General features: G+C 39.7%; 1 protein-coding gene across 21 annotated transcripts in view; it reads right to left on the bottom strand.

The window, feature by feature from the left end:
• KIF13A (kinesin family member 13A) overlaps nucleotides 1-27,336 on the bottom strand; it is a 212,761-nt gene that overhangs the window by 86,799 nt on the left and 98,626 nt on the right. For 20 of the 21 annotated variants that reach the window (XM_067006712.1, XM_067006714.1, XM_067006713.1 and 17 more), the window contains exon 4: nucleotides 14,514-14,574. In XM_067006712.1, coding sequence (XP_066862813.1) covers nucleotides 14,514-14,574 — 61 coding nt within the window. Of the gene's footprint in view, nucleotides 1-14,513; nucleotides 14,577-26,871; nucleotides 26,880-27,336 lie in introns of those variants that run through there. The other variant, XM_067006719.1, reaches the window with a different exon arrangement.

Below are 27,336 nucleotides of genomic sequence, written 5' to 3'. Positions count from 1 at the left end.
AAGAAACAGGTATTTTCATAAGCTGCTGGTGGGAGAATAAACAAATGCAGCCGTTCCAAGGAAAACCTCACAGCACCAAGAAAAAGAAATATGCCCAGGCTCTCTGACCCACTGTGAGGCATCTGCCCTAGAGACCCACTCCCACAAGAGACCCCTGTAAATGGATGTTCGTGGCATCATTATTTATAATACTGAAAGCTGGAATCAAGTTAAATGCCCATTAGTAAGGGAGTAGATAAGTAAAATGTGAGTATTTTATATGATGGAATATTACACACCATGTTTTAAAAAACAAGCAAAAGAAATCTATGTGTGTAAACAATGTTAGAATTCAGAAACACTGTTGAGTTTTTAAAAAGTCATGTTCAGACTGTACATATAATGTAAAAATTTATGTCAAGTAGTGTGTATGTGTAATATCTATGTGTGCTAAAGTAAAGAAAAGAAACTGGATCAGGAGAAAATATACCAAATTTATATAAACTTATTTCTCAACTATGGACTTCTACCAAAGAGGCATTTAAAACATGTTGGTTGGGCTTCCCTGGTGGCGCAGTGGTTGAGAGTCCGCCTGCCAATGCAGGGGACGCAGGTTCGTTCGTGCCCCGGTCCGGAAGGATGCCACATGCCGCGGAGCGGCTGGGCCCACGAGCCATGGCCGCTGAGCCTGCACGTCTGGAGCCTGTGCTCCGCAACGGGAGAGGCCACAACAGTGAGAGGCCCGTGTACCACAAAATAAATAAATAAATAAATAAATAAATAAATACATGTTGGTGGAATATGTGGATTTTTTAAAAAGGGTATAACTGTAAGAGGCTTCCTAAAAATACGGTTTGCTGTGAAGACTACCTAAAGATGTGTGTGTATGTGCACACACACATAAACTAGGAGGATAATAAGGTACTGTCAAAATTCTTATCCACTGAAGACACACTTTCAAAAATGCTTTTATGTGGTGGGAATGTAAATTGGTACAGCCACTATGGACAACAGTATGGAGGTTCCTTAAAAAAACTAAAAACAGAACTACCATATGAACTACCAGCAATCCCACTCCTGGGCATATACCCAGAGAAACCATAATTCAAAAAGATGCATCACCATGTTCACTGCAGCACTACTTACAATAGCCTGGAAGCAGCCTAAGTGTCTACCAACAGAAGAATGGATAAAGAAGATGTAGTACACATATACAATGGAATATTACTCAGCCATAAAAAAGAACAAAATAATGTCATTTGCAGCAACATGGATGGACCTAGAGATTGTCATACTGAGTGAAGTAAGTCAGATGCAGAAAGACAAATATCATGATTATCACTTATATGTGGAATCTAAAAAAGGCAGTATAAATGAACTTATTTACAAAACAGAAGTAGAGTCACGGATGTAGAAAACAAACTTACAGCTACCAGGGGATAAAGGGGGGTGAGGGATAAATAGGGAGATTGGATGTGACATATACACACTACAATATATAAAATAGATAACTAATAAGAACCTGTTATATAGCACAGGGAACTCTACTCAATACTCTGTAGTAACCTATATGGGAAAAGAATCTGAAAAAGAATAGATATATGTATAACTGAATCACTTTGCTGTACACCTGAAACTAATATAACATTGTAAATCAACTACAGTCCAATAAAAAGATGCATTTATGTTATAGTTAAGTATGATAGAGTCTTGTGCTAAGAAAATATCTGACCCATCCTGTTGCTGATCTATCATACACATCGATATTCTTTTCTCACGTTTTCTCAAAGGACCTTCCTTATTCCACATGTATTCCCAAGGCCTATGCCAAAGCACAGGCTTAAATCTGGACCTAAGCCCTGTAGTGCACAAAATGGGGAATTAAACACAGCCTGTGCTCAGGCTTGTGAGAATTGATGGTGGTCCTCAGCCAGGACCTAAGTGCCATCAAAGGCATTGAAAAAGCACCGCTTTCTTGGCACAAACAGATGAATGGAGCAATCTCGTTTGATCTTCCACACTGGTTAACCAGCCCCCATAAAGGGAGTAGGGTGAGGATGGGGACAAGACGCTTTAAGACTTGGCTAGGTCAAACATCCTGACTGTAATTCATGATTTTGATTCATATTTAGTAACTTGGAAAAAAGCAAGAGCTTGAGTTGATGAAAGGACTCAACTGCAGAGAAGCACTGTGGTCAAAGAGCTTTTCACCCTGGCTTCACAGAGCCTAAAGTCATTAACCAATCAAGGATTTATATCTGTTCTTTTATCAGATAGTGAAATGGATTACTTTCTGGTTTCTGCTTCTGATGCTGAGTAGGCTGGAATTATGAGGAATTATTTTCTCAACGTTTTTGCAAGGGCAAATCACAAGTCTTCTTTTTCCTTGGTAGGAATCATCTTTTAAAACCAAAGATCATTAACTGAAAAAAACAAGAATGAATGCTATAGAGCTCCGTGAAATAGGTTTATGATGTGTCAGGTGAAAAAACCACCACCACCACCAGCCAGGGTGTGTATACTAAAGTTGTACTAAAAACAAAAAATGATCAAAGAATGCTCCAGGATATAAAAAATACAAGAATGAATTTCAGCTTGGCCTATTTCCAAATTATTGCAGATACTAAATAGGATACAAATTAACCTATTTAACTTGTACACTTTTATTATTTATGCTGCTAAGAAGAAAAAAAGTATTTTTTTGTCAACTGCCCCATTTGCAGTGCACTTTCCGTATTCTACACTGCTGAATCCTTGCAATACCTTGATATGGATTGTGATCAATAAGGAGATGGGGTGGTGGTGAGGGAAGCACTCTGAAAGAGTCAGTCAGTTGCCCAAGATGGGGCCGCCAGAGAGTGGCAGAGCCTGTGGGTGTTGACTCCCAGATGGACTGAGGCCCATCCATAATCAGTGACTCAGGCTTCAGGACACTGGGAATCAGTTATTCCCACCTCTGGTCTCCGTGGTATGTTTTTTTTTTTTTAAAAAAAAACAAACTTCCAGAACTCAACACACTGCAGTATTTTTTTTTCCCATGTCTGTCTCTACCATTGAATTGTGAACTCCTTTGAAAACAGGAGCTGTTGCATCTTAGCAGAGTACCTGGCACACAGTACACACTCTTATTTACTGAATTGTTCTGGTGACGCTACTGTTCTTAGACTAATGTGTATTTAATTGGGCGTCCCTTTCCTCATTAGTGATGATGGAGGCATCAAAATATTGTTGGTTGAACTTAAAAAGTTAATTGTAGGGTTTACACTTTGGTTAAAGAATGGCTGTTTTTGAAATTCTAATGAGCCCCTCAAGATTACAATAGTCTTTGTTAAATAAGGCCCTGGGGTGTGAACAGATGTGTCAACATAATATGTAACAACGAATCAAATAATTTTGATAAAAATTACAGATTACACTTTTACTGACACCCATAGTTACCTCCTAGACATTGAAACAAAATATATATGACTGAAAAAAATAAACCAGTCTCTTCAATTTCCACTAAATGTACAAATATGCTTTCCAAAAAGTCAAGTTCTTTTAGTTAGATATTTACGGTTACATTTGACAGACTGAATATAATTGAGATTTACTGTATTTAATAAAGTTGTAGTTATAACTAGGAAAGGAAAACATTCTGAGAAACACAAAATGGAATATGAAAAAGTAGAAAACAATTACACTGTGTTTCTGGAAAGAATTTATCTCCTTTCCATCCTTAAATAGCTATCCCAAAACACAATTTGTAAAAGGGAAAATACAAAGAATTATATTGTAAAGTTCATGTATTTTTACAAATCTAAGCAAGACTGGATTCTAAAGAGAATGGAATCCATTTTGTCACTATGACTTCATGTCTCAAGGGAAATTTATTACCTTTTAAGGAATAATGAATACCTTCCCACCTCTACAAAGATTCAGCAACATTACCATTTTTAATAGCTCTGCTTAATTTCCACTGTATACTTAACTGACACAATCTATTAACTGATACAACCTATTATAGATACTTAGATTATTTCCTTTTTCTTTTTTTGATACAACCTATTATAGATACTTAGATTATTTCCTTTTTCTTTTTTTCTGCAATATTTATCCTTACACATTTATCTTTGTACACTTTTCTATTGACTTTACTAGGCAAAACTCCAAAAAAAAATCAAATTACTAACTCTCCTAGCAATGCATGAATCTTTTTTCTACACCTTCAACAACTCTGGCTATTATCATTCTTCCTGGCTTTGACTAATAGAAAAAAAAAAAAGCGCCTTTTGTTTTGTTAAATTTAAATTTTCCTTTCCTTAGGTTATTGTCCATTTGTATTTACTCTTTAGTAAATTGACTATTTGGGTGCTATGTTTATTTTTATAAATCAATTGGTTTAGTAATTAAGTATTAATTTTTAAATATCCATCATGTATTAAGGATATTAACCTTTGGTCTATTATATATTGTACATATTTTTCCCCAATCTGTCATTTACCTTTAAGTCTTATGTTGTTCTTTGTCATACAAAAGCTTTTGGTCTTTCATATTCAAATCTCTCATCTTTTCCTTTATGATTTTCATCTATTATGCTTCCAAAATCTTTCTGGATTATTATTGCCCCAAATTACATAGTTATTCATCCATATTTTCTTCTAGTTTTGTTTTTGGTTTTTCCAGTTTTATATCCAAATCTGAATTCTACTTCTTACCAGCTATGTAACCTTGGGCAAGATCTCCTTCACTAGTAAAACAGGAATAATAGTTGCTCTCTTACTGGGTTGCTGGTATGATTAAATAGGGCAGCACAGTAAAGCATTTGCCATAGCGCATGGCCATTAAAAGTCTAGAATATATCTGAGCTAATATCCATAATTCACACCATCTCTTAAATCTTTAATCAACTATAATTAATTTTGGTGCAGAAAAGGAGGTAATCATCTAATAATTTTTCCTTCAATAGTTCCTCTATCTTTGCAACAATTCTGTGAGGCAATCCAAGTTTAAAGATAAAAGACACTTAATTTTAGAAAAAAAAAGTTAAAGGAATCATTTATTGCTATTTCTCTAGCACCTCTAGTGGTCCCACCTTTAAAATTCCACCGACCAAATGCAATGGTGGTATATTCCCACGTGACAGAAAGCAGAGGTTGTGTGAATGTGTGTGTGTGGGGGGGGCGGGGGTCATGATGAGGAAAGGAAGAAGGAACGGTACCATTAATTATTATCTGGGCCAGAATACGCCGACCCATGTTGTCCAGTGGAGGAAAAGTATTTACCGTTTGTTTACAGCATTAAGATATCTCAGAAAGGTAGAGGGAAAAAAACAACTAAATAAATCATATCAATAAAACTGAATACAAACAGACACTATAGAGCTCCCCTTATCTTTTTATTCTGGCGCCTTTGTAGCTCTATGAATCCCTGGCTGGGGTTATACTTAATCAATTCTTTGGTTTGGTGACTTTCAGCCACCACTGGTAAAACAAACGATTATTTTAAAAAAGCGAAGACTGTCAACCAAAGCCTAAAAATGCCCTGTAGACTCTAGACAGTCTTCTGTCCTCCTCAGCATAACCAGTTTTCCATGAAACATGAACTGTGGCTACACTTCACTCTGTGATGGACAGAAAACATTAACCATCAAAGATGCTTATGCAGTCTATTAAGGAGAGTCTGGTTTATCCAAAAGACGGAAGGTGTTTCTGTTTGTTTCTTTTTACTTTGTTCCTTTTTATTTTTTAAACACAGCAGTCCCTTTTTTCAGCATAGAAAAAAAGCAATTTGTCAACTGCTTTTGGAAGCTTAGTTCACACACACACACACACACACACACACACACACACACACACACAAAGAGCTATTTTGGGCTTCCCTGGTGGTGCAGTGGTTGGGAGTCCACCTGCTGATGCAGGGGACACAGGTTCGTGCCCTGGTCCGGGAAGATCCCACGTGCCGCGGAGAGGCTGGGCCCGTGAGCCATGGCCGCTGGGCCTGTGCATCTGGAGCCTGTGCTCCGCAACGGGAGAGGCCACAGCAGTGAGAGGCCCGCATACCAAAAAAAAAAAAAAAAAAAAGCTATTTATGCTGGATAGTGGGAACCAGGGAATCCATAAAAGGTGCACTATCCCTACCCTAAATGTTTCCCGACTCCGGTTCACACTCAAATGGAACGAAGTGCCACTTGTCTCGGGAAGTATGTACCAGCCCAGAAGGGAAACAGAAGGGTAAGTTCAGAAGTCCTGAGGGAAGCAAGAGGATCTATGAGAATTTGTTTCTATCCCAGACAAACCACACAAAGGCACAACACAGTCCAAGCCAAGAGCTTGTGACTTTTCCGCAGGACCCCTGCCACAGAGTCACTCTATAGAATGTGTCACGCTATAGAAGTCAGCTCCACGTGCCTGGCACAGGGGAACCACAGGGCAAACCTGACCTCACTTGTTCATAACCATGACCAAGGTGCCAATTTCCTCCGTGGGGTTTATGATTAGACTCCTACAGCTGTGTGGACAAGTCTTAAAACCCAGGCATGCCCGAAGCAACCACAACACGATGTCAGAACAGTAGAGAGGGTTCCTGTATGGAATTTCTGCAAGCAAAGTCACAGATCTGACCCACCCAACCCTGAGTCACACATGGTACAGCTCTCTGAAAAGCTAACACCCCGAGTCTCCACACTTGTGTGTAACCTGTCCCTCCTGGGAATAGCAGCAATGGCCTCAAAGCTACCAGGCATGTGCACGGGGAGCTGGGTAACCAAGGTAATTCTCTCACTGCAGGAGGGCCCTGATAGCAAAGCACAGAAGAAGAGAAACTAGGGATGGCAGGGAAAGTGCATATCGTGCATATGCTGGCTGACACCCGACTGCTTACGGGGAACAGGGTGACACATCACAGTGGGCTCTGCTCTAGGAAATGGGAGAACAAAATAAGAGGGCATAACCTTGTTTTATTCACAATCTGCATGAACCAAGGCAGTCTCACATAGATCATGGCTGACAAAAGCACTAAGTATGGAGATACAAGGCTGGACGTGACATGTGGACAGAATATTTCTAAGGTTGTGGCGTGGAAGAGCAAGCCAGGATCTTGACACGATTTTATCCTTTTAAACAGAATCCCCAGTTTTCCTTCTTTTCCCCATCTCTTTTTTCACTGGAGTTAAGAGTGAAAAAAAAGCTCAATATGTATGATCTGGAGTTCCTGGCCCTGCGCATCTGTGAGGGTGTTTTTCCACTCCTAACCAGGCTGACAGCGCTGGCGCCGTGATGAGTCTGGACCTGGCAGGTGGCCCGGCTCTAAATCCGAGCACCTGGACACTGCAAGGCCGGTCAGGCACCCCACACGTACCCGAAGGGGTGGGGAATGCCGATCGTGGACGAGGTTCCAGGTAATCTCTCCCCCAAACAGTGCAACTCTCAGAAACTGTCACGTGGTGACTTTGAACCTGGTTTAAGTTAAATGACCCAAAACTACAGAGCTTAGATAAAGGAACTAGGGCTTTAAAGGCTTGACTTGATGACAGGAGATTTAAGTTTGAATAAACTATAGAAGAGTTGCCATTAAGGGGCCTGGTGAAAGGACCCTGAGAACCTGGGCCTGGAGGGTAAAGGTAGACACGGGGCCCTTTTCCACAGTGGCATCTGGGAGCTATCAGCACTGCAGTCCTCAGGCGCTTTCCTTGCGGCGCGGCCTGGGTGACTCGCCCAGATGGATGTTTCCACCCCCTGACAGCGCTGCGGCCAGTCATGAGCTGGCAGTGAACCTCAGCTCCTTTCTTCTGTTGCCATATAAAGTGGCTGAGTCACAGAGGAGGGGTCAGGCGTCGGGGCCCCGGACGAAAGAGCTGTGAGGACTGTCTCACAGAGAATGCACTTTGGAGTGATTCACGAGGGTACTTTCACATATAACGACTGCTGAAAAAGCAGCCGTTCTTCACCTCTACCTGCTCGACAGTGTCTGCCACTGCGTCCCTCTGACACAGAGGCAGACCTGACTCAATATCTCTTCTGGGCTGTGGGGTGCACAAGACTGACGGTACTTGAGCTGGGGGGTGGAGAACAAAGCCCAAATCAAACACAGGCATTCAGGACTCGGGAGAACTTCTGACAGGAGGGAGAACGCTAACAGTATTATTCCTGGCTAGGTTCCAAGCCAGAGTACTCCAATAACATGATTCCCTAGGCACAGCCTCTTGTTGGGATGAGAGAGAAGAAAGGAGAGCCTGGGATTGCAGTAGAATCCAAAAAATCTTCACATGTAACTGTCACTGACCCAAATCCACATTTACCACTGCTTTCAGCTCTCTTACAAGTAGCAGGGCCTCTCTGAACCTCAGTTTTCTCATCTGTAAAATGGGAGCAATATCAGTCTCTACTGATTTGGTGTTTTGACAATTAAATGACCTGCTGCAGGTAAAGGGATGAGCGCAGTGCTGGGAAACTAGTGCTCAGAAGGCTATTGTCTATTGTTGTTATTATTATCCACCCCTCTAAACACACTTAACTAAGTTAAGCGATGTCTCTGGGCGCCAAGAAATACTCTAAGGAATAGATGTTGACAAAGAAAGGAAAGTGGAAGAAGGCAGGGATGGGTGGGATTAAAAAATCTGAGAGTAGAGGTGAGAAGAAAGAGAAGCATACACACACACACTCTTGTACAAAATTTAACAGTATCAGCCTAGCTGACTTACCTCAGAGAAATTTTTCTTTACTGACCTTCACTTACCCGATTCTCTCAATTAACATTCTCTCTTCCATCTGTAAAATACACTGCTGCATGCTTACTGCACACTAAATCACCCAACTGGGAGACAACTCTCTGGACCCCCACCAGCTGAGTTATGTTCCCACAAAGGGTCAGTTATGTTTGCTCCTGAACTGGTTTGTGTCAGTTACACTTCTCTGTAATTACATAATTAACAAATGCAAAAAGAGAGTTGCTGGTTCTAAGAAAACTAGCTTGGATGCTTAGGAACAACTTGATAAAGGTGAGCCCCTAAAAGAACTGTCAGATTAGGTATGGGTAAGAATTTGTAAGACTGTAAAAGAGAAAGAAAAATCTAGAAGGATTCTGCAGTCAGTGTTTCATAAATGTCTTTTAAGATGGCATGCACCATTTATAGTGAATCTCTAACAAACTTTTCACACAGTCAACTACTACTGCTTCTCATAACCACAGGGAAAACTTCCACAGTTTTGATAAACTTAACAGCTAACAATTACTGAGTATTTGTTCTACACAAGACACTTGCTGAGGTCTTCATATACATTTGAATAGTAAAATAATGAATCAATACAATATGCTATAACAAATACTTTGGAAGTCTGCTTAAAAAATTGGTTCTATTTTGGCTACCGCCAACTTATAGAATGTAAATTTTGATGCACAGTTAAACAATATGAAACAGAAACCATTTCTACCTCTGAGCCCATAAACTCTCCCATCATAGGAACAGAAGCAAACATGGCTATTCTCCCCACGGCAATAGCCATAGCTAGGAGGCACTCAGCTGTCCCTTCACGGTACAAAGCAACGTTAGCAGAACAAGAATCAGACGTAGAACATTTCTCCTGAATTGCAGGGTATTACAATGCCTGAAAACACAGGTTTCAGCAAATCTGAGCAACATACCATATGGTGAGAACTGTCATATAATTTCTAAGTCAACAGTTTAGAATCTCTCAGGTCAGGAAATGTTCTTGTCCATATAGATACCCAGATATGCCACCACTAGACTGATTTTTATTTTTGGTATGAAGATATATAGAAAAACAGGTTTATGAAAAATATTCTCCTGCTAGGAAGAAAAGCAAAACCAAGGCTACTGGAAGTCATTGTTATTTAACCAACATGACACATTTTAGACAGTGATAAAAAATGTATTGATTTATTATCGAGAAGCCCTTAAATGAAATTAGTAGTGATTTAAACATTTAGAAAGGCCTATTATCTGTTATGATGCTCTCAAGTTTATCAGTATTCACTATAATAACATTATAATCCTCAATGCTGATCTATGTTTATGTGTATGTATATATTGGGCTTGGGGAGAGGAAAAGGATTTACGTAGAAATCCCACGCTGTGGGTGCCTGATTTTGTAGGTTACTTCTGTTTTTTCTTAGCCCTGGCACAAGGGTTTTTGCTTAAAGATTCAGAATTATGCACAGACTCGCTAACCAAAAGGTGGTGATAAGAGATAATACATTTAAATTGTGAAATGTCTCAAAGCACGATTCAATGCAATTCAAATGGCTTAACAAACAAGCCTTTGATTTGACTCTGAAAAGTCCACGGCAACAGCTGTGTGGCCAGCATAAAATGTCTGATTCATGTTTAATCTGAGAGCTGGAAGAGATCTGAGATCATTCTAGGTTATACATCCTCCTTTCACAGATGAAGAAACAGACATCCCCAAAGTTTAGCAGTTTGTGGCAAAACCAGGTCTCATAAATACCAGCACACACAATGCATTTTCTCTCCAAAGGACTGATGCTACTATTCTTACTACTGCTACAACATGACAGTGATAAAGATGATGATAAATATTTCTTAAATTTATTTATTTATTTATTTTTGGCTGCACTGGGTCTTCGTTGCTGCTCGCGGGCTTTCTCTAGTTGCGGCGAGTGGGGGCTACTCTTCGCTGCGGGGCGCGGGCTTCTCACTGCAGTGGCTTCTCTTGCTGCGGAGCACAGGCTCTAGAGTGCAGGCTCAGCAGCTGTGGCACGCGGGCTCAGTAGTTGTGGCTCCCGGGCTCTAGAGCGCAGGGTCAGTAGTTATGGCGCATGGGCTTAGTTGCTCCGCGGCATGTGGGATCTTCCCGGACCAGGGCTTGAAACTGTGTCCCCTGCATTGGCAGGCGGGTTCTTAACCACTGCGCCACCAGGGAAGCTCCGATGATAAATATTAAGTGAGCATTTCCTGTGGTTTAAGTACTTTACATGAACAGGTCATTTAGTCCTCAAATCAACCCTATGAGATCAGAACTACTATCAGCCTTATCTAACCTAAGAGGAAACAGAACTCACCCGATCTTACATAGATAAAAGGTGGGGGAGGCAGGACTGGAACCCAGGCAGTTCGATTTAAAAGCCTGCACGCTTCAACCACTCCACCCAACCCACTGCAGTGCCATTATACCTACTATAGAATTATGGGTTTCTAAATCAGTCTGAAAGTGGAAGCTCTTGCTTGCTATAGCTTTTAAATGAGCAGAGTAACATAAAACATAATTGAGAATTTAACATTTGACACACCCCATGAAACTGAGAGCCCCTCTTTGCTCTTTCAATCCATGCACTCATCTCTCTGCCCTCTCCCTCCTCCTCTCTGCCCCCCAAGTTTTGAGAGCTGCCTCAAGAGCTCCGATTCAGTATCAATGATGCCATTATTCATGGAGTCTGACAAATAGGTCAGTTTCAGGAACTATGTGCTTCCCCTTCTCCGTTTCTTCTATGTCCCATCAGAGAATGAATGCTTCCATCTTAATGTTTCTATTCACAATTAAGAAGGAATTGCTTCTTTTAATTAAAGAGAAGGGACATCAAACTATACTCCAATATAAAATAAAAATTAAATTTAAAAAAGAGAAAGGTAATCATATTAGTATAGAAACCAATCAACTAATCTACTAGTAATATATTCACTAGGCAAATTATTTACAATGAGCGCAAAAAACCCTGAAAGAATAGTAAGCAAGAATTTTACTTTTCGCTGAGGTGGTCACAGAATTTGTACAATAATGGGGATACCTAAAGAATAAGAAACTCCTCTTATTTTGTAAATAGACTCTGCTCCATCGACCAAGAGAATCCTATTTCAGGGCTAATACCAGGAACATGGTATTAGATGTGATCATGCAAGCTAAAATTTAGTAAAGCTTAAGCTATCAAAATGTTTAAAAATCATTTTAATCTTTTAAAATACTTCGGCACATACTATTTGTAATGAAGAGCTACAGAAATCTTGAGTTTTCACATTTTAATTTTATCATCTGTACTTAATAAAATTATCTCGAGTAAAAAAAAAAAAGTTTGTCCTACATCCAGAGGTATGAGTGATACACTGCAGAAAGCTAGAATGGTCTCTATGGGCAGTAATGGAGGATGTGATTGTAGAGATATGGAAAAGAAAGAGAAAAACAATCTTCCTAACGCATTATTTTAAACCCATCACTCCAATAGCCCCTCTCCTATTTTTCACCATATCATCTACATTTCTTAGTCTAGCTTTTAAACTTTCCTATTATCTGGCCTCACTTAACATGTACAAGTAGGTCTCCCACTGATTCCCCCCCAGAATGCATCTTTTGCTCAGGCCAGTGTTACACACCATGCTCACTCCCACTTCTGCATCCTCACTTACAGAAAAGCCAAACTAAGTATCATTTCTGGGCACCTTCCATCGGTCAGCTCATTAAGTTACCTACTGAACCCTTATAACAACATATAAGATAGGTATTATCACTGCCGTGTTTCCCATTTTACAGAAAAGAAACTGTAACTCAGAGAGATTAAATTGTCTAAGAGAACCAAAGCAAGCTTCCTGAGACTTAAACCCAGGGTGGAGTTCAGAGTCCGTGTGCTTTCCTCGACACCGTATTGCTTCCTCTCGTCCACATGCCCTCCATACTGCCCCGTGGCTTAATCTATGCTCAACTTTTATGTCCAGTTTCAGTCCCATCTCCTCTATGATGCCTTCCCAGGCAACTTCAGTCTTTCCACATTTTGCCTCTCCTTGGGTTTTCTATAGTACTTAAAACCTGTAAAATTTAGAGGTTAAATACTATCTCAAAACGTTTACTGTTGTTTGTCATGCATTCTTTTGCTTTCCAACTTAGGTTATAATTTCTCAAGGGCTTCCTAGGCTGCACACAGTAGAAGTTTCATGAATACTTAAGGAACTATTCTGAGACTTTCTGGCTTCCTAGGTTAAATAAGAAGAAACACTGGGCTGGAGCATAGAAGGGGTGGTGGGGAGTCAGGGAGCAGAGGGGTAGGGAAGGTAGACGGGGCTATAAAATAAAGGATCTTAAATGTCCTCCAAAGAGTACAGATTTTTATCTATAAGTGATGAGGAGTCCTCTAAAGTATCTGACAATTGCATAAGAGTTCTAATACAGGGAGCTATATCTGACTATATCCTGAATAGTATCAACTGAACAGAGTGAGAGATTGGACTTTGTACAGCCATAGCATTTGTCCTCATCTGTTTCTGTCACAGTATGAAGTGTTTTACTTTTGTTTATTTAAATCCCAAAGCACACACCCAGCACAAAATTATACTGTGCTAACAGTCAAGGCTGACTCTCCTAGACTCTGTAGAATTTATTATATAGACTCCCAAAGGACTGATAAAAAGACAAACTAATTACAACCAATATTAAGAACTATTTACTCACATTAATAAAATACACTGCTGAAGTTGCAGGAATGGTGTTTGGAAAGAAAGGCTAATTTACCCAATGTGAGCAATGGAAGGAATTTTCCTAGTTCCAGCCATTAACTTTTGAAAAAAATTACTCATCAAATTTCTCAACAGATTTGCTTTACGCAGCAAGGAAAAGGCTATCAATAAACACAATTTCCTATAAGCAAGTAACTTCTCTTACCCTCTGATCTTTTAAGAGCTACATCCTCACCATCATCCCCTCACTGTTTTTCTTTCTCCCTTTCTTCCTTCCTTTCTTCCTCTTTCAATATTTCTTTCTCTCTCTCTTTCTTTCTTTCTTTAGTAAATGGGAAAGTCATTCAGCTGACATTCTTATAAGTAGAAATAAGGAGAAAACGCTCATTAATAAGACTATATATCTAAGAAAAAGGGGTCACAGTCAGAAGGGAAGGAACAAAGACTTCCTCCACTGAAACAAATGCTTCCCTTTTGAGCTAAAGTAATTTTAACTCCCAGGAAAGGTGAAGATTCACCTGTGATCACAAATAAAATTAGCAGGCATCCGTATTTAATGGAGTCGGGATAAAATGCCGCAAGGAAGGAACAATAGCAAAATGTGGGCCCTTGAGGCAATGTTTCCCTGAGGAATGTACAGTTTTAGTTCATATCACCACTGACTACTTTAGGACACCCAGGATGCGAGGGGGCCCTGGAAACCAACAGCATCTGTGCTTTGCTTGCTTAAACGGAGCAGTGCCTTCCCTGAAAGTTAGAGGCAAGGAAAGGCACAGCACATTAAACCTCCTCTTCGTGTAAGAACCACAACACCTTCCACTGACAGCCTGAGGTGGTTCCCCGTTATCTCTAATCCTTGGAACACCTCTGAGGACACTTCATACCCCCTTTACAGGTAAAGAACCTGAAGCTTAATGAGGGTGGGAAAAAACCTGTCCGAGGCTTCTCAGCAAGTAAATGGCTGAACCAAATCCTAAAACCAAATCTCACTGACTTCAAAGCCCACGTGCCAGAATTGGAAAGAATGAGTGCGAATTTTATGGGAAAAACAGAACTCCAGAATAATTAAAGAAAACAGACATAATGGAAGAAGAGGCCAGAGGCCCAACCGTCAAGTGCAGAGAGAGAGCCAACTTACCAGCATATTTTGTAGTGTTAGATTCATCCATGGACCAAAAGCAATAATCAAACGCAAATACCTGAGTGAAAGAACAAAACATTAAACTTAAAAATTAATTAACTTCCATGAGTAAATCAGACTGAAAAAAAATTCACTGATGAAGATGAGGGTGCCTGCTACTGTCTTATTAAAAAAAAAATGAGAAAACACCATAGGTTTGATGCTTTATTAGCCCTGAAGTTTCTTTCAGACTAAACAGACGGTTATTTTCTTGTATTAGACTAAGTTGCACATAGAAATTGCTACTTATCCATAATTCAAACAAGGAGACATCTTAGCCAAAATTTTTTAAATGATACATTTAGTGAGAAAGAACAATGGCTTCTCTCCCAAGTCCATGGTTCCAGCATCTGCTGAAACTCTCCAGCCAGACCTTCCATGGCTTCACAAGAAACACTAAAGTGATCAACTTTCATTTACACCAGCTCCTTCTAACTTTCCATGATGCTACCATTTCTAGCATAGCCAAAGCTTTGTCAAAACTCCCCACGTTCCCGGAAATCTTGTACTCCCAGTCTTGGGCCAAGTATTGTTAATAAATCAATAATTCACGCTCGCATGCTTTAGTTTTCTGCATAGTTACTGAATGCCTACTGTGTAGCAGGAATGGCTCATGCTGCCTCCATGAGGACACACATCTAATCACTGTTTCCCACGCATATGACCACCACTCATGTTCCAGCCATCATCAGCAAATGCATCAGGCAACGTTCCCCAAAGTGTGCACCAAGGAACAGCAGTTTCATGAGACGGTCCATGAAATAAAGATTACATCATTCAGAAATGGTAGATATTTTACCCTGCTTAAGATTTTCTATGCAATTCTCAATATTAAAGTCTCTGAAAAGTCCTCCAGCAAATAAACCCATTTAGTTGTGTAACTTTTTTATTTCTCAGTTACTTTTGGTGAGGAGAGTAATACCTATTAACATGCCTTGAAACTAGTGTTTTTCAGCATACTCCTCAAGCAAACTGGCTCAGGTGACTCAGAAGTGATTTTCACAGGCTCCTTGTTACAGCCTGCCCACCCCTTGCAACTCTAATGGTAAATTACAATCCTAAAGGGACAGAGACCCTTTAATGCTTAATCATTGCCAAGAGATCCTAAGCACTGAGCAATCAGAACCCAAGCACTTTGACCTGGCACTTGAGACTGGCCATATGAGACCCTTCCAGCCTATGTCCCCCAAATTCCTTAAGCTTCAGCTGAACTTTCCATACCTTGGAGCTGCTAAGTACAATTCCACCTCTGTCATTTTCTTTATTTCCACCCTTCAGAATGGTTCATACTCCTTAAGGCCCAGTTCAATATATTTTTCTTCCAGGAAGTATTCCTTGGTTAAACCCAAAGGGATTTGCTTTCTCTTCTCTGAACTCTCACAACACTGTTTAATCCTTTTTTTGTGTGACTCCTATCCCAATTATTTTATTTTTCACTTATGTATATGATGGGTGCATATGTTTTATCTCCCCTGGTAGACAAAGATCCTTAAAAGCAGGAACCATACCTAATTCATATTTGTATCCTGCACTGTCCATAGTAGCTGCTTTGTAATTATTTATTAAATGATTACTGTCATTGAGAACTTGCAAGAAAGAAGGTACTTTCCACATCATCAAAAGACTAAGTTATGCTCTGAATAGTTTCAGCACTACATGTACTTTAATGCTTTTAAAACTGATTCAGGTACACACACAACTTACATCAACCTCAAATCCAAATTCAGTTTTGTTATTTATACAAACGTTCACTCTGGTCTTAGGACAACCAAGGTTAAAATGAACAGCTATGAAAGTAGTTTCAGCCAACAGAGTGTGAAATATTTACTGCATTCAAGGGCTCTTCCAAAGACTTGAGAGACCACACAGGCTTAATCCAGTTAATCTTCCTGCCTCAAGGCAGGACGGAACTTCAACACTTCTCCTGAGAGGTGAAGATCTGTCTTGTTTTTAAACATTTCCAGAAAAGGAGATTCTACAACCTCCCTTTAATGGCATCTTATAACACTTAAGTTTCAATCTCAGAACATTTTCCTTTCCTTTTGACCTAAATCAACTCTCCTTACTTTAAATGGCCAACAGAGGCTACTTTCCAATTTCTAGGTATGTTCATTGTTTCCCTCTAAAGTCTCAATGAATTCCTCTTGGTGGTTGCTACATACAATGAAATAATAATTTATTTCCTGTATGTTAATTTTTCATACCTACCTAACACTTGTATTTAACAGCTTGCTATTTTGCATACAAGGTTAGAAAGCTAGAGATTTACACTCACAGTAATGTTACTTGAAATAAAATGAAATCCACCCCAAAACTGGGGGGCCTACCCTTAGTAATAATCATTCCAAATTCTGTGCCAACTTTCATTTCTAACAAACGGTTAATAGTCTAAAGTTGTTTTTGCTCATAAAAAGGAAGACAGCAATCTTTCATTTTAGGCATTCACCCTCCCAAATTCAGACAAATGTTAAAACTCTGCAGAAGAGAAAGGGCCCTGATAGTACTGGCAGACATCATTGTTCTTTTCTTGCCAAAAACTGGCCTCTCCCTGAACTGAATTATGTCTCGAATTTCAAAACCTTTGATCACAAGCATTTTAGAATGGTCATCTCCCTCAAACCAGTCATGGAGTACAGGTTATGCTTTTACTCAACATTTATCAGTAAGAAAGTTGAAGCCCAGAAATCTGAAGGATTTCCCCTAAAAGCTCAAAGCAACTGAAAAGATTCTTGTTATCATTTTTTTATTTAATGCACGTTACCAGGGATCCCCCCTCCTCCTATGAAATTCCACAGCACTCTATAGCTCCCGTGGCACTAGTTCACATGTGCTCCTGCTTTATGGCTTAATTCAACTGGTGTGGGTCTCACCTCCACTCACAGGTGAACCTGTTGGGGGCAGGGGCTTTGTCTCATGCTAGTGCCTGGGTTGGTACCTCACAGAGAGCAGCCACTGTATGTAATAATTTTTCAATAAATAAACATAATACCAGCAGAAGATGTTGGAATGCAGATAAGAACACGGAATGAACATGAGAAACTGTTATGAAAACGTAGAATTTCAAACTGCAAGACAGATTTTTAGTGTTGCATTACTTTCAATGCACATTTTCAGGGAACTTGGTTCCTTCAAGGGTCAAATACAGATTTGGTCACTAGATGAGTCCTCTCCGGCACCATCATTCCAGGGTTCACGTGGATAAACAAGTATGGCCACATCAAGTATAATTTGTAGTTTGCACAGAATTAGAACAATTTTTGGTGCTAGAATAATTATTTGGTATGACTGTTATGAAAACAGTGTTAAAGATGTTTAAAATAATTTCTCTGTCTTAGGTAGCCCAATCATTTCCCTTGAAATCTTCTTAGTAGTATAAACAAACTACTATTCACAAACTATTATCTTTCTTTTCATGGCTAAAAATTTAATTATAATTTAATCACAAAGGTTTGTAACAAGAGGACATGATTTTCGTATTTTCTAATACAAAATCATTGACATTTCAAAAAAGATAACAAAACCATTTTCTTGAGTTATTCTTTAGAAACTAACCACTTCAAACAAAATAATTTTTTTCAAAGCCAGCACATTATACTAGAGAAATATATTTACTCAAGACTTCTAACTAATTTCATTAGAATTCTTAAATGTTTATTTCACCTATTCATTATGAAGTCACTAGTATCTTAATTAGACTGTGGCAGACAGGGGACTTCTTTTTTTCTTTTTTTAACACATCTTTATTGGAGTATCACTGCTTTACAATGGTGTTAGTTTCTGCTTTATAACAGTGAATCAGCTATACAAATACTCTTGCATCTCTCTCCCCCGCCCATCCCACCCCTCTGGGGGGGTCACAAAGCACGGAGCTGATCTCCCTGTGCTATGCGACTGCTGCCCACTAGCTAGCTATTTTACATTCGGTAGTATATATAAGTCCATTTCCACTCTCTCACTTTGTCCCAGTTTACACTTGCCCCTCCCACTGTCCTCAACTCAAACCCATTCTCTACGTCTGCATGTTTATTCCTGTCCTGCCCCTAGGTTCATCAGAACTTTTTTTTTTTTTTTTTTTAGATTCCAATTATATGTGTTAGGATACGTTATTTGTTTTTCTCTTTCTGACTTACTTCACTCTGTATGACAGATTCTAGGTCAATCCACCTCGTACAAATAATTTCGTTTCTTTTTATGGCTGAGTAATATTCCATTGTATATGTGTGCCACATCTTCTTCATCCTGTGGATGGACACTGACGTTGCTTCCATGTCCTGGCTATGGTGAATAAAGCTGCAATGAACATTGTGGTACATGACTCTTTTTGAATTATGGTTTTCTCAGGGTATATGCCTAGTAGTGGGATTGCTGGGTTGTATGGTAGTGCTATTTTTACTAAGGGACCTCCATACTGTTCTCCATAGTGGCTGTATCAATTTACATTCCCACCAACAGTGCAAGAGGGTTCCCTTTTCTCCACACCCTCTCCAGTATTTATTGTTTGTAGAGGTTTTGATGATGGCCATTCTGACTGGTGTGAGGTGATACCTCACTGTAGTTTTGATTTACATTTCTCTAATGATTAGTGACGTTGAGCATTCTTTCATGTGTGTTTGTTGGCAATCTGTATATCTTATTGGGAGAAATGTCTATTTAGGTCTGCTGCCCATTTTTGGATTGAGTTGTTTGTTTTTTTGACACTGAGCTGCCTGAGCTGCTTGTAAATTTTGGACATTAATCCTTTGTCAGTTGCTTCATTTGCAAATATTTTCTCCCATTCTGAGGGTTGTCTTTTCGTCTTGTTTATGCTTTCCTTTGTTGTACAAAAGCTTTTAAGTTTCATTAGGTCCCATTTGTTTATTTTTGTTTTTATTTCCATTTCTCTAGGAGGTGTGTCAGAAAGGATCTTCCTGTGATTAATGTCATAGAATGTTCTGCCTATGTTCTCCTCTAAGAGTTTTATAGTGTCTGGCCTTACATTTAGGTCTTTAATCCATTTTGAGTTTATTTTTGTGTATGGTGTTAGGGAGTGTTCTAATTTCATTCTTTTACACGTAGCTGTCCAGTTTTCCCATTACCACTTAATGAAGAGGCTGTCTTTCTGCATTGTATATTCTTGCCTCCTTTATCAAAAATAAGGTGACCATATGTGCATGGGTTTATCTCTGTGCTTTCTATCCTGTTCCACTTATCTATATTTCTGTTTTTGTCCCAGTACCAGACTGTCTTGATTATTGTAGCTTTGTAGTATAGTCTGAAGTCAGGGAGCCTGATTCTTTCAGCTCCATTTATCTTTCTCAAGATTGCTTTGGCTATTTAGGGTCTTTGGTGTTTCCATACAAATTGTGAACTTTTTTGTTCTAGTTCTGTGAAAAATGCCACTGGTAGTTTGATAGGGATTGCGTTCAATCTGTAGATTGCTTTGGGTAGTAGAGTCATTTTCACAATGTTGATTCTTCCAATCCAAGAACATGGAATATCTCTCCATCTATTTGTTTCATCTTTAATTTCTTTCATCAGTGTCTTATAATTTTCTGCATACAGGTCTTTTGTCTCCTTAGGTAGGTGTATACCTAGATATTTTATTCTTTTTGTTGCAGTGGTAAATGGGAGTGTTTTCTTAATTTCACTTTCAGATTTTTCATCATTAGTGTATAGGAATGCAAGAGATTTCTGTGCATTAATTTTGTATCCTGCTACTTTACCAAATTCATTGATTAGCTCTAGTAGTTTTCTGGTAGCATCTTTAGGATTCTCTACGTACAGCATTATGTCATCTGCAAACAGTGACAGCTTTACTTCTACTTTACCAATTTAGAATCCTTTTATTTCTTTTCCTTCTCTGATTGCTGTGGCTAAAACTTCCAAAACTATGTTGAATAACAGTGGTGAGAGTGGGCAACCTTGTCTTGCTCCTGATCTTATGGGAAATGGTTTCAGTTTTTCACCATTGAGAACGATGTTGGCTGTGGGTTTGTCATATATGGCCTTTATTATGTTGAGGTAGGTTCCCTCTATGCCTACTTTCTGCAGGGTTTTTATCATAAATGGGTGTTAAACTTTGTTGAAAGCTTTTTCTGCATCCATTGAGATCATCATGTGGTTTTTATCCTTCAATCTGGTAATATGATGTATCACATTGATTGATTTGCATATATTGAAGAATCCTTGGATTCCTGGGATAAACCTCACTTGATCATGGTGTATGATCCTTTTAATGTGCTGCTGGATTCTGTTTGCTAGTACTTTGTTGAGGATTTTTGCATCTATGTTCATCAGTGATACTGGCCTGTAGTTTTCTTTCTTTGGGACATCTTTCTCTGGTGTTGGTATCAGGGGTATGCTGGTCTCACAGAATGAGCTGGGGAGTATTCCTCCCTCTGCTATACTTTGGAAGAGTTTGAGAAGGATAGGTGTTAGCTCTTCTCTAAATGTTTGATAGAATTCGCCTGTGAAGCCATCTGTTCCTGGGCTTTTGTTTGTTGGAAGATTTTTTTTTTTTTTTTTGTGGTACGCGGGCCTCTCACTGCCGTGGCCTCTCCCATTGCGGAGCACAGGCTCCGGACGCGCAGGCTCAGCGGCCATGGCTCACGGGCCCAGCCGCTCCGCGGCACGTGGGATCCTCCCGGACCCGGGCACGAACCCGTGTCCCCTGCATCGGCAGGCGGGCTCTCAACCACTGCACCACCAGGGAAGCCCTGTTGGAAGATTTTTAATCACAGTTTCAATTTCAGTGCTTGTGATTGGTCTGTTCATATTTTCTATTTCTTCCTGGTTCAGTCTCAGAAGGTTGTGCATTTCTAAGAATTTGTCCATTTCTTCCAGGTTGTCCATTTTATTGGCATGTAGTTGCTTGTGGTAAACTCTCATGATCCTTTGTATTACTGCAGTGTCAGTTGTTACTTCTCCTTTTTCATTTCTAATTCTATTGATTTGAGTCTTCTCAGTTTTTTTCTTGATAAATCTGGCTAATGGTTTATCAATTTTTTTATCTTCTCAAAGAACCAGCTTTTAGTTTTATTGATCTTTGCTACCGTTTCCTTCATTTCTTTTTCATTTATTTCTGATCTGATCTTTATGATTTCTTTCCTTCTGCTAACTTTGGGGTTTTTCTGTTCTTCTTTCTCTAATTGCTTTAGGTGTATGGTTACATTGTTTATTTGAGCTTTTTCTTGTTTCTTGAGGTAGGATTGTATTGCTATAAACTTCTCTCTTAGAACTGCTTTGGCTGCATCCCATAGGTTTTGGGTCATCGTGTTTTCCTGGTCATTTGTTTCTAGATATTTTTTGATTTCCTCTTTGATTTCTTCAGTGATCTATTGGTTACTTAGTAGTGTACTGTTTAGCCTCCATGTGTTTGTATTTTTTACAGGTTTTTTCCTGTAATTGATATCTAGTCTCACAGTGTTGTGGTTGGAAAAGATACTTGATACGATTTCAGTTTTCTTAAATTTACCAAGGCTTGACTTGTGACCCAGATATGATCTATCCTGGAGAATGTTCCATGACCACTTAAGAAAGTGTATTCTGTTGTTTTTGGATGGAATGTCCTATAAATATCAATTAAGTCCATCTTGTTTAATGTATCATTTAAAGCTTGTGTTTCCTTATTGATTTTTATTGTGGATGATCTGTCCATTGGTGAAAGTGGGGTGTTAAAGTGCCCTACTATGATTGTGTTACTGTCGATTTTCCCGTTTATGGCTGTTAGCATTTGCCTTATGTATTGAGGTGCTCCTATGTTGGGTGCATAAATATTTACAATTGTTATTCTTCTTGGATGGATCCCTTGACCATCATGTAGAGTCCTTCTTTGTCTCTTGTAATAGTCTTTATTTTAAAGTCTATTTTGTCTGATATGAGAATTGCTACTCCAGCTTTCTTCTGATTTCCATTTGCATGGAATATCTTTTTCCATCCCCTTACTTTCCGTCTGTATGTGTCCCTTGGTCTGAAGTGGGTCTCTTGTAGACAGCATATATATGGGTCTTGTTTTTGTATCCATTCAGCCAGTCTATGTCTTTTGGTGGGAGCATTTAATCCATTTACATTTAACGTAGTTATTGATATGTATGTTCCTATTACCATTTCTTAATTGTTTGGGGTTTGTTATTGTACGTCTTTTTCTTCTATTGTGTCTTTTTGTATGTCTTTTTCTTCTATTTCTGCCTAGAGAAGTTCCTTTAGTATTTTTTGTAAAGCTGGTTTGGTGGTGCTGAATTCTCTTAGCTTTTGCTTGTCTGTAAAGGTTTTAAGTTCTCTGTCGATTCTGAATGAGATCCTTGCTGGGTAGAGTAATCTTGGTTGTAGTTTTTTCCTTTTCATCACTTTAAATATGTCCTGCCACTCCCTGATGGCTTGCAGAGTTTCTGGTGAAAGATCAGCTGTTAACCTTATGGGAATTTCCCTGTATGTTATTTGTTGTTTTTCCCCTGCTGCTTTTAATATTTTTTCTTTGTATTTAATTTTTGCTAGTTTGATTAATATGTGTGTTGGTGTGTTTCTCCTTGGATTTATCCTGTATGGGACTCTCTGTGCTTCCTGGACTTGATTAACTATTTCCTTTCCCTTATTAGGGAAGTTTTCAACTATAATCTCTTCAAATATTTTCTCAGTCCCTTTCTTTTTCTCTTCTTTTTCTGGGACCCCTATAATTCGAATGTTGGTGTGTTTAATGTTGTCCCAGAGGTCTCTGAGACTGTCCTGAGTTCTTTTCATTCTTTTTTCTTCATTCTGCTCTGCAGTAGTTATTTCCACTATTTTATCTTCCAAGTCACTTATCCGTTCTTCTGTGTCAGTTAATCTGCTATTGATTCCTTCTAGAGAATTTTAAATTTCATTTATTGTGTTGTTCATCAGTTTGTTTGCTCTTTAGTTCTCCTAGGTCCTCGTTAAATGTTTCTTGTATTTTCTCCATTTTTTTCCCAAGATTTTGGATCATCTTTACTATCATTACTCTGAATTCTTTTTTCAGGTAGATTGACTATTTTCTCTTCATTTGTTTGGTCTGGTGGGTTTTCACCTTGCTCCTTCATCTGCTGTGTGTTTCTCTGTCTTCTCATTTTGCTTCACTTACTGTGTTTGGGGTCTCCTTTTCACAGGCTGCAGGTTCGTAGTTCCCGCTGTTTTCGGTGTCTGCCCCCAGTGGCTAAGGTTGGTTCAGTGGGTTGTGTAGGCCTCCTGGTGGAGGGGACTGGTGCCTGTGTTCTGGTGGATGAGGCTGGATCTTGTCTTTCTGGTGGGCAGGACTGCATCCGATGGTGTGTTTTGGGGCGTCTGTGACCTTATTATGATTTTAGGCAGGCTCTGTGCTAATGGGTGAGGTTGTGTTGCTGTCTTGCTAGTTGTTTGGCATAGGGTGTCCAGCACTGTAGCTTGCCGGTCGTTGACTGGAGCTGGGTCTTAGTGTTGAGATGGAGATCTCTGGGAGAGATTTCACTGTTTGATATTACATGGAGCCGGGAGGTCTCCATGGAGACCGGGAGGTCTCTGGTGGACCAATGTCCTGAACTCTGCTCTCCCACCTCAGAGGCACAGGCCTGACATGCAGCCTGTGGAATATCCAAGGTCATCCCAGAGTTTTGAGGTGAGGTCTGCCTCTGGGACCCACGGAGATCTCCTGGCTGGTACTGTATGGTCAGATATGAATAGGGAGGTCTCCTGTCTCTCTCGCTCCAGTGTCCAGTATCCTGTCTGGCAGACAGGTGGCTTTGATCTCACCCTTCAGGATCTCAAAGAAATCACTCTTCTCAATCTCAACAGGTCCAAAATTTGTTCCACCATTAATCAAGATTAACCCTGTTTCTCTGTCCCAGGCTTCCAGCTCAGTGATGTTCAAGCTGCAATGTTGGCTCTGGTCACAAAGGTGACCCTTTACTCTACTTTTTAAATTTCTTCAATAGACCTCCAAGTTTTGCTAAGCTAGTACAATTCTAAGTCAGGTAGAGGATCTTTATGCACACCTCTGTAGGAGACAAACTGGGACACTGAGGTGTCTAGAGAAATCTGTAATGATGGAGGGTGGAGGTGGCTCACCACAGGAGAGGAATGGAGTGGCTTCTGACACTCAGTTTGGATGCTACTTCCAACAACTGAGGGGAATCTGAGGGACTTGGGCCCTGAGCCTATCCTTGCTGTTTCCTGCTCCTCCGATTCTTGCCACGAGTGCGCCGCCGCGACGCTTAGTCCCGCAGGCCTGCGAAGGGCAAGGGTGGGGGCGGGGACTTCTTAATGGATACAACTGAGCAAAAAAAAAAAATCAAATTTGGAAACCAAGTATTTTTCATATTTCATCAATGCCAATCAACATCGTGAGACCTTTTTTCGTAGAGACCCACAACTTCCAAGATCCTTCAACTAGAAAAAGAGCCAAAGGTACAGATGCTCCCCAGTTGTTTTTAAAATCTGAAAGTCATTGTCTTCACTGTTTTCAATAAAATGTGACTCCACCTTCTCAGAATCCCATTCCTTTCTCTCAGTTTCCAACTTGTAAAATTCAGACCAGCATTTAATTCCTTGCAGCTTGCTGTACATATCTGTCCCACCTTCCACACACTCTTAAAAATGTTAGCTTTGCATCTCTGTGAACTGCTGAACATCCTATAAAGTTATCACAAGCTGTTTTTAATAAGGCAAATGTGCTGGGTGATATACACTCTGAGGCAAACAAGCCTCAGGACTTAGGAGCAGGATGCAGCACAGTGAAAGTCCACTCTTATCTAAAAGTCCCATCTCATTGGCATTTCAGCAAAATTCAACTTGCCATTTTTAAAAATGAAAGAAAGAAAGCATCTTCTATATTCCTTGAAGAATAAGAGGGCATTGGTGTTCTAAGAAATGTGATCTGTAATCATTTTCCTGATCCATAAAAACCAAATGTAAAGGTACTTTCAATTGTATTACCTCTGTATCCTTTCATTTGTCCTTTCTACTTGCACACTTTCACTAACATGTTCTCCAGTTATAAAACATTTCATCCAGAAAGCATTCAGCCAATACCTAGTTGCCACCCCTCTCAGTTTTAGGTACTACAGGGAACTCAAATATGCATTAGCCATGGATTTTTGTCCTCTAGTCACTTTTGGTCTAGTCACAAAGAGAAAACATAAAAGAACTATTCTTGAAAATTAAAAAGCATGTTTTTTTCCAAAATCACTTTCATACCCTTCAACTCCTCTCTAGGCAGAAAGTCATTAACCCAATACTCTTCTCAAGATAATTTAATTTTAGGCAAAGAAATATCTAAAAACATACACATCAGAGTTCTAGCAAAGTGAGTCAAAGACTACTTCCTTTCAAATTTCTCCTTATTAAACTATTTCAGCATCATCTCACATGTCACTCCCTTATGAAACCTTTCTTAAGGACACTACTTCTTACTCTGAATTTCATACCTATCTGACCAGATTGTGTGTGTATGTGTATGAGAAAGAGATAGAGAGATTTCCTTTGTTCTATATAATTAATTCTGAGAGATCAGGACCTTGGTTTTCCTAATGGTTTTATTGTACATAATTCCACCAAACAAAAATACTCTGAGAATTTACTTTTTAAAGCAATGTCATGGTGAATGACTGTTCACTGAAACCACCTTGTAAATCTGTTATCTCACATGATGGCTGCTTAAAACAACCCGCACGGGTGAGTGTGAATCCTCCCACAGTGCTGCAGGGTAGTAGATAACACAACAGTCCTTGGTCAAAGTCTGTTTCCACTCAACTGTGGAAGTGACAAGACAGGTGTCACCGTACAGACATTATTTGTGTGTTTACTGGATTCCCACCCCTTTCCCAAAAGACAGGAACAAGCTCCCCTATTCACCTACATATTATGTCAAGAGTCAACCATCTCTTCAGCTCTGAGCGCTTCCACCAATGACCAAGAAATCCTCTGGTGGGAAGTCCAGGGGAAAAAAGAAAAGAAAATGTAGAAGTCTAAGAAAGTCTCCCCTTCCTGCAGTCCCCTGTTTCTCTTCACCTCATTGGCCATTCTTCAATACCTGCCTAAATGTCACCTCCTCCAATGCTTCCTTGACTTCCCTCCTCTGTGCTGCCTCAGTCCATAGCTTCTCCTCTCGAATACACACTCTACATAAGTAATCACACATTTTATATTAAATTAGAACTGTGGGCATTTTAGCGAACTGTCTACTGATACGATGCTTGGTGCACAGTAAGACTCAGTATGCGGCAGCTACTGTTATCAGTTTTGATGGTATCTACTGAGGGGGTCCTCTCCCCCGTTAACAGTACAGCTGCCATTTATAGAGAATTTATTATGTACCAGGCACCATCCTAAGTGTGTTACAGTCTGCTCAAGCTGGGAGGTTTCCTGAGCCAGGGCCTGTGCTAATTCATTTCTTCAGTCATTACAGGCATAGACACAGTAGATACGTGCTCCCTATTTGATGAAGCAAATGAAGAAAGAAAAAAGAAAAGGCAAAAAAGGTTCATATGGCCATGACAAGAGAGTTGCTATAGTTCATTGAGCTCTGTGTCAAAAGGATCAATACAAAACACACTGTGTACTTCCTAGCCCCCAAATAAAGAATCAAAAGGGCTTCCCGTGGGGGAGAAAAGTCTACTCTATGTGGGCTGGCTTTGCTTTGCACGAAGGAGTGTGTCTCTCTGCACTCATGCTATCCTGTCATCCTCCTCTCTGGATACAATTCATCCACTGTTCACATCTGCAGAGTCAGCTGCAACTAACTGCCTGTCCTGGCCACTACTGATTTTGGAAACTGTGCCTGAGATCTTGCCACAAACCGTATTTCTCTGGTTTTATA

This window comes from Kogia breviceps, chromosome 10 (assembly GCF_026419965.1).
Source record: "Kogia breviceps isolate mKogBre1 chromosome 10, mKogBre1 haplotype 1, whole genome shotgun sequence".
Taxonomy (NCBI): Eukaryota; Metazoa; Chordata; class Mammalia; order Artiodactyla; family Physeteridae; genus Kogia; species Kogia breviceps.
The sequence above is the reverse complement of the archived record's forward strand: the minus strand, read 5'-3'. Positions and strand labels throughout refer to the sequence as shown.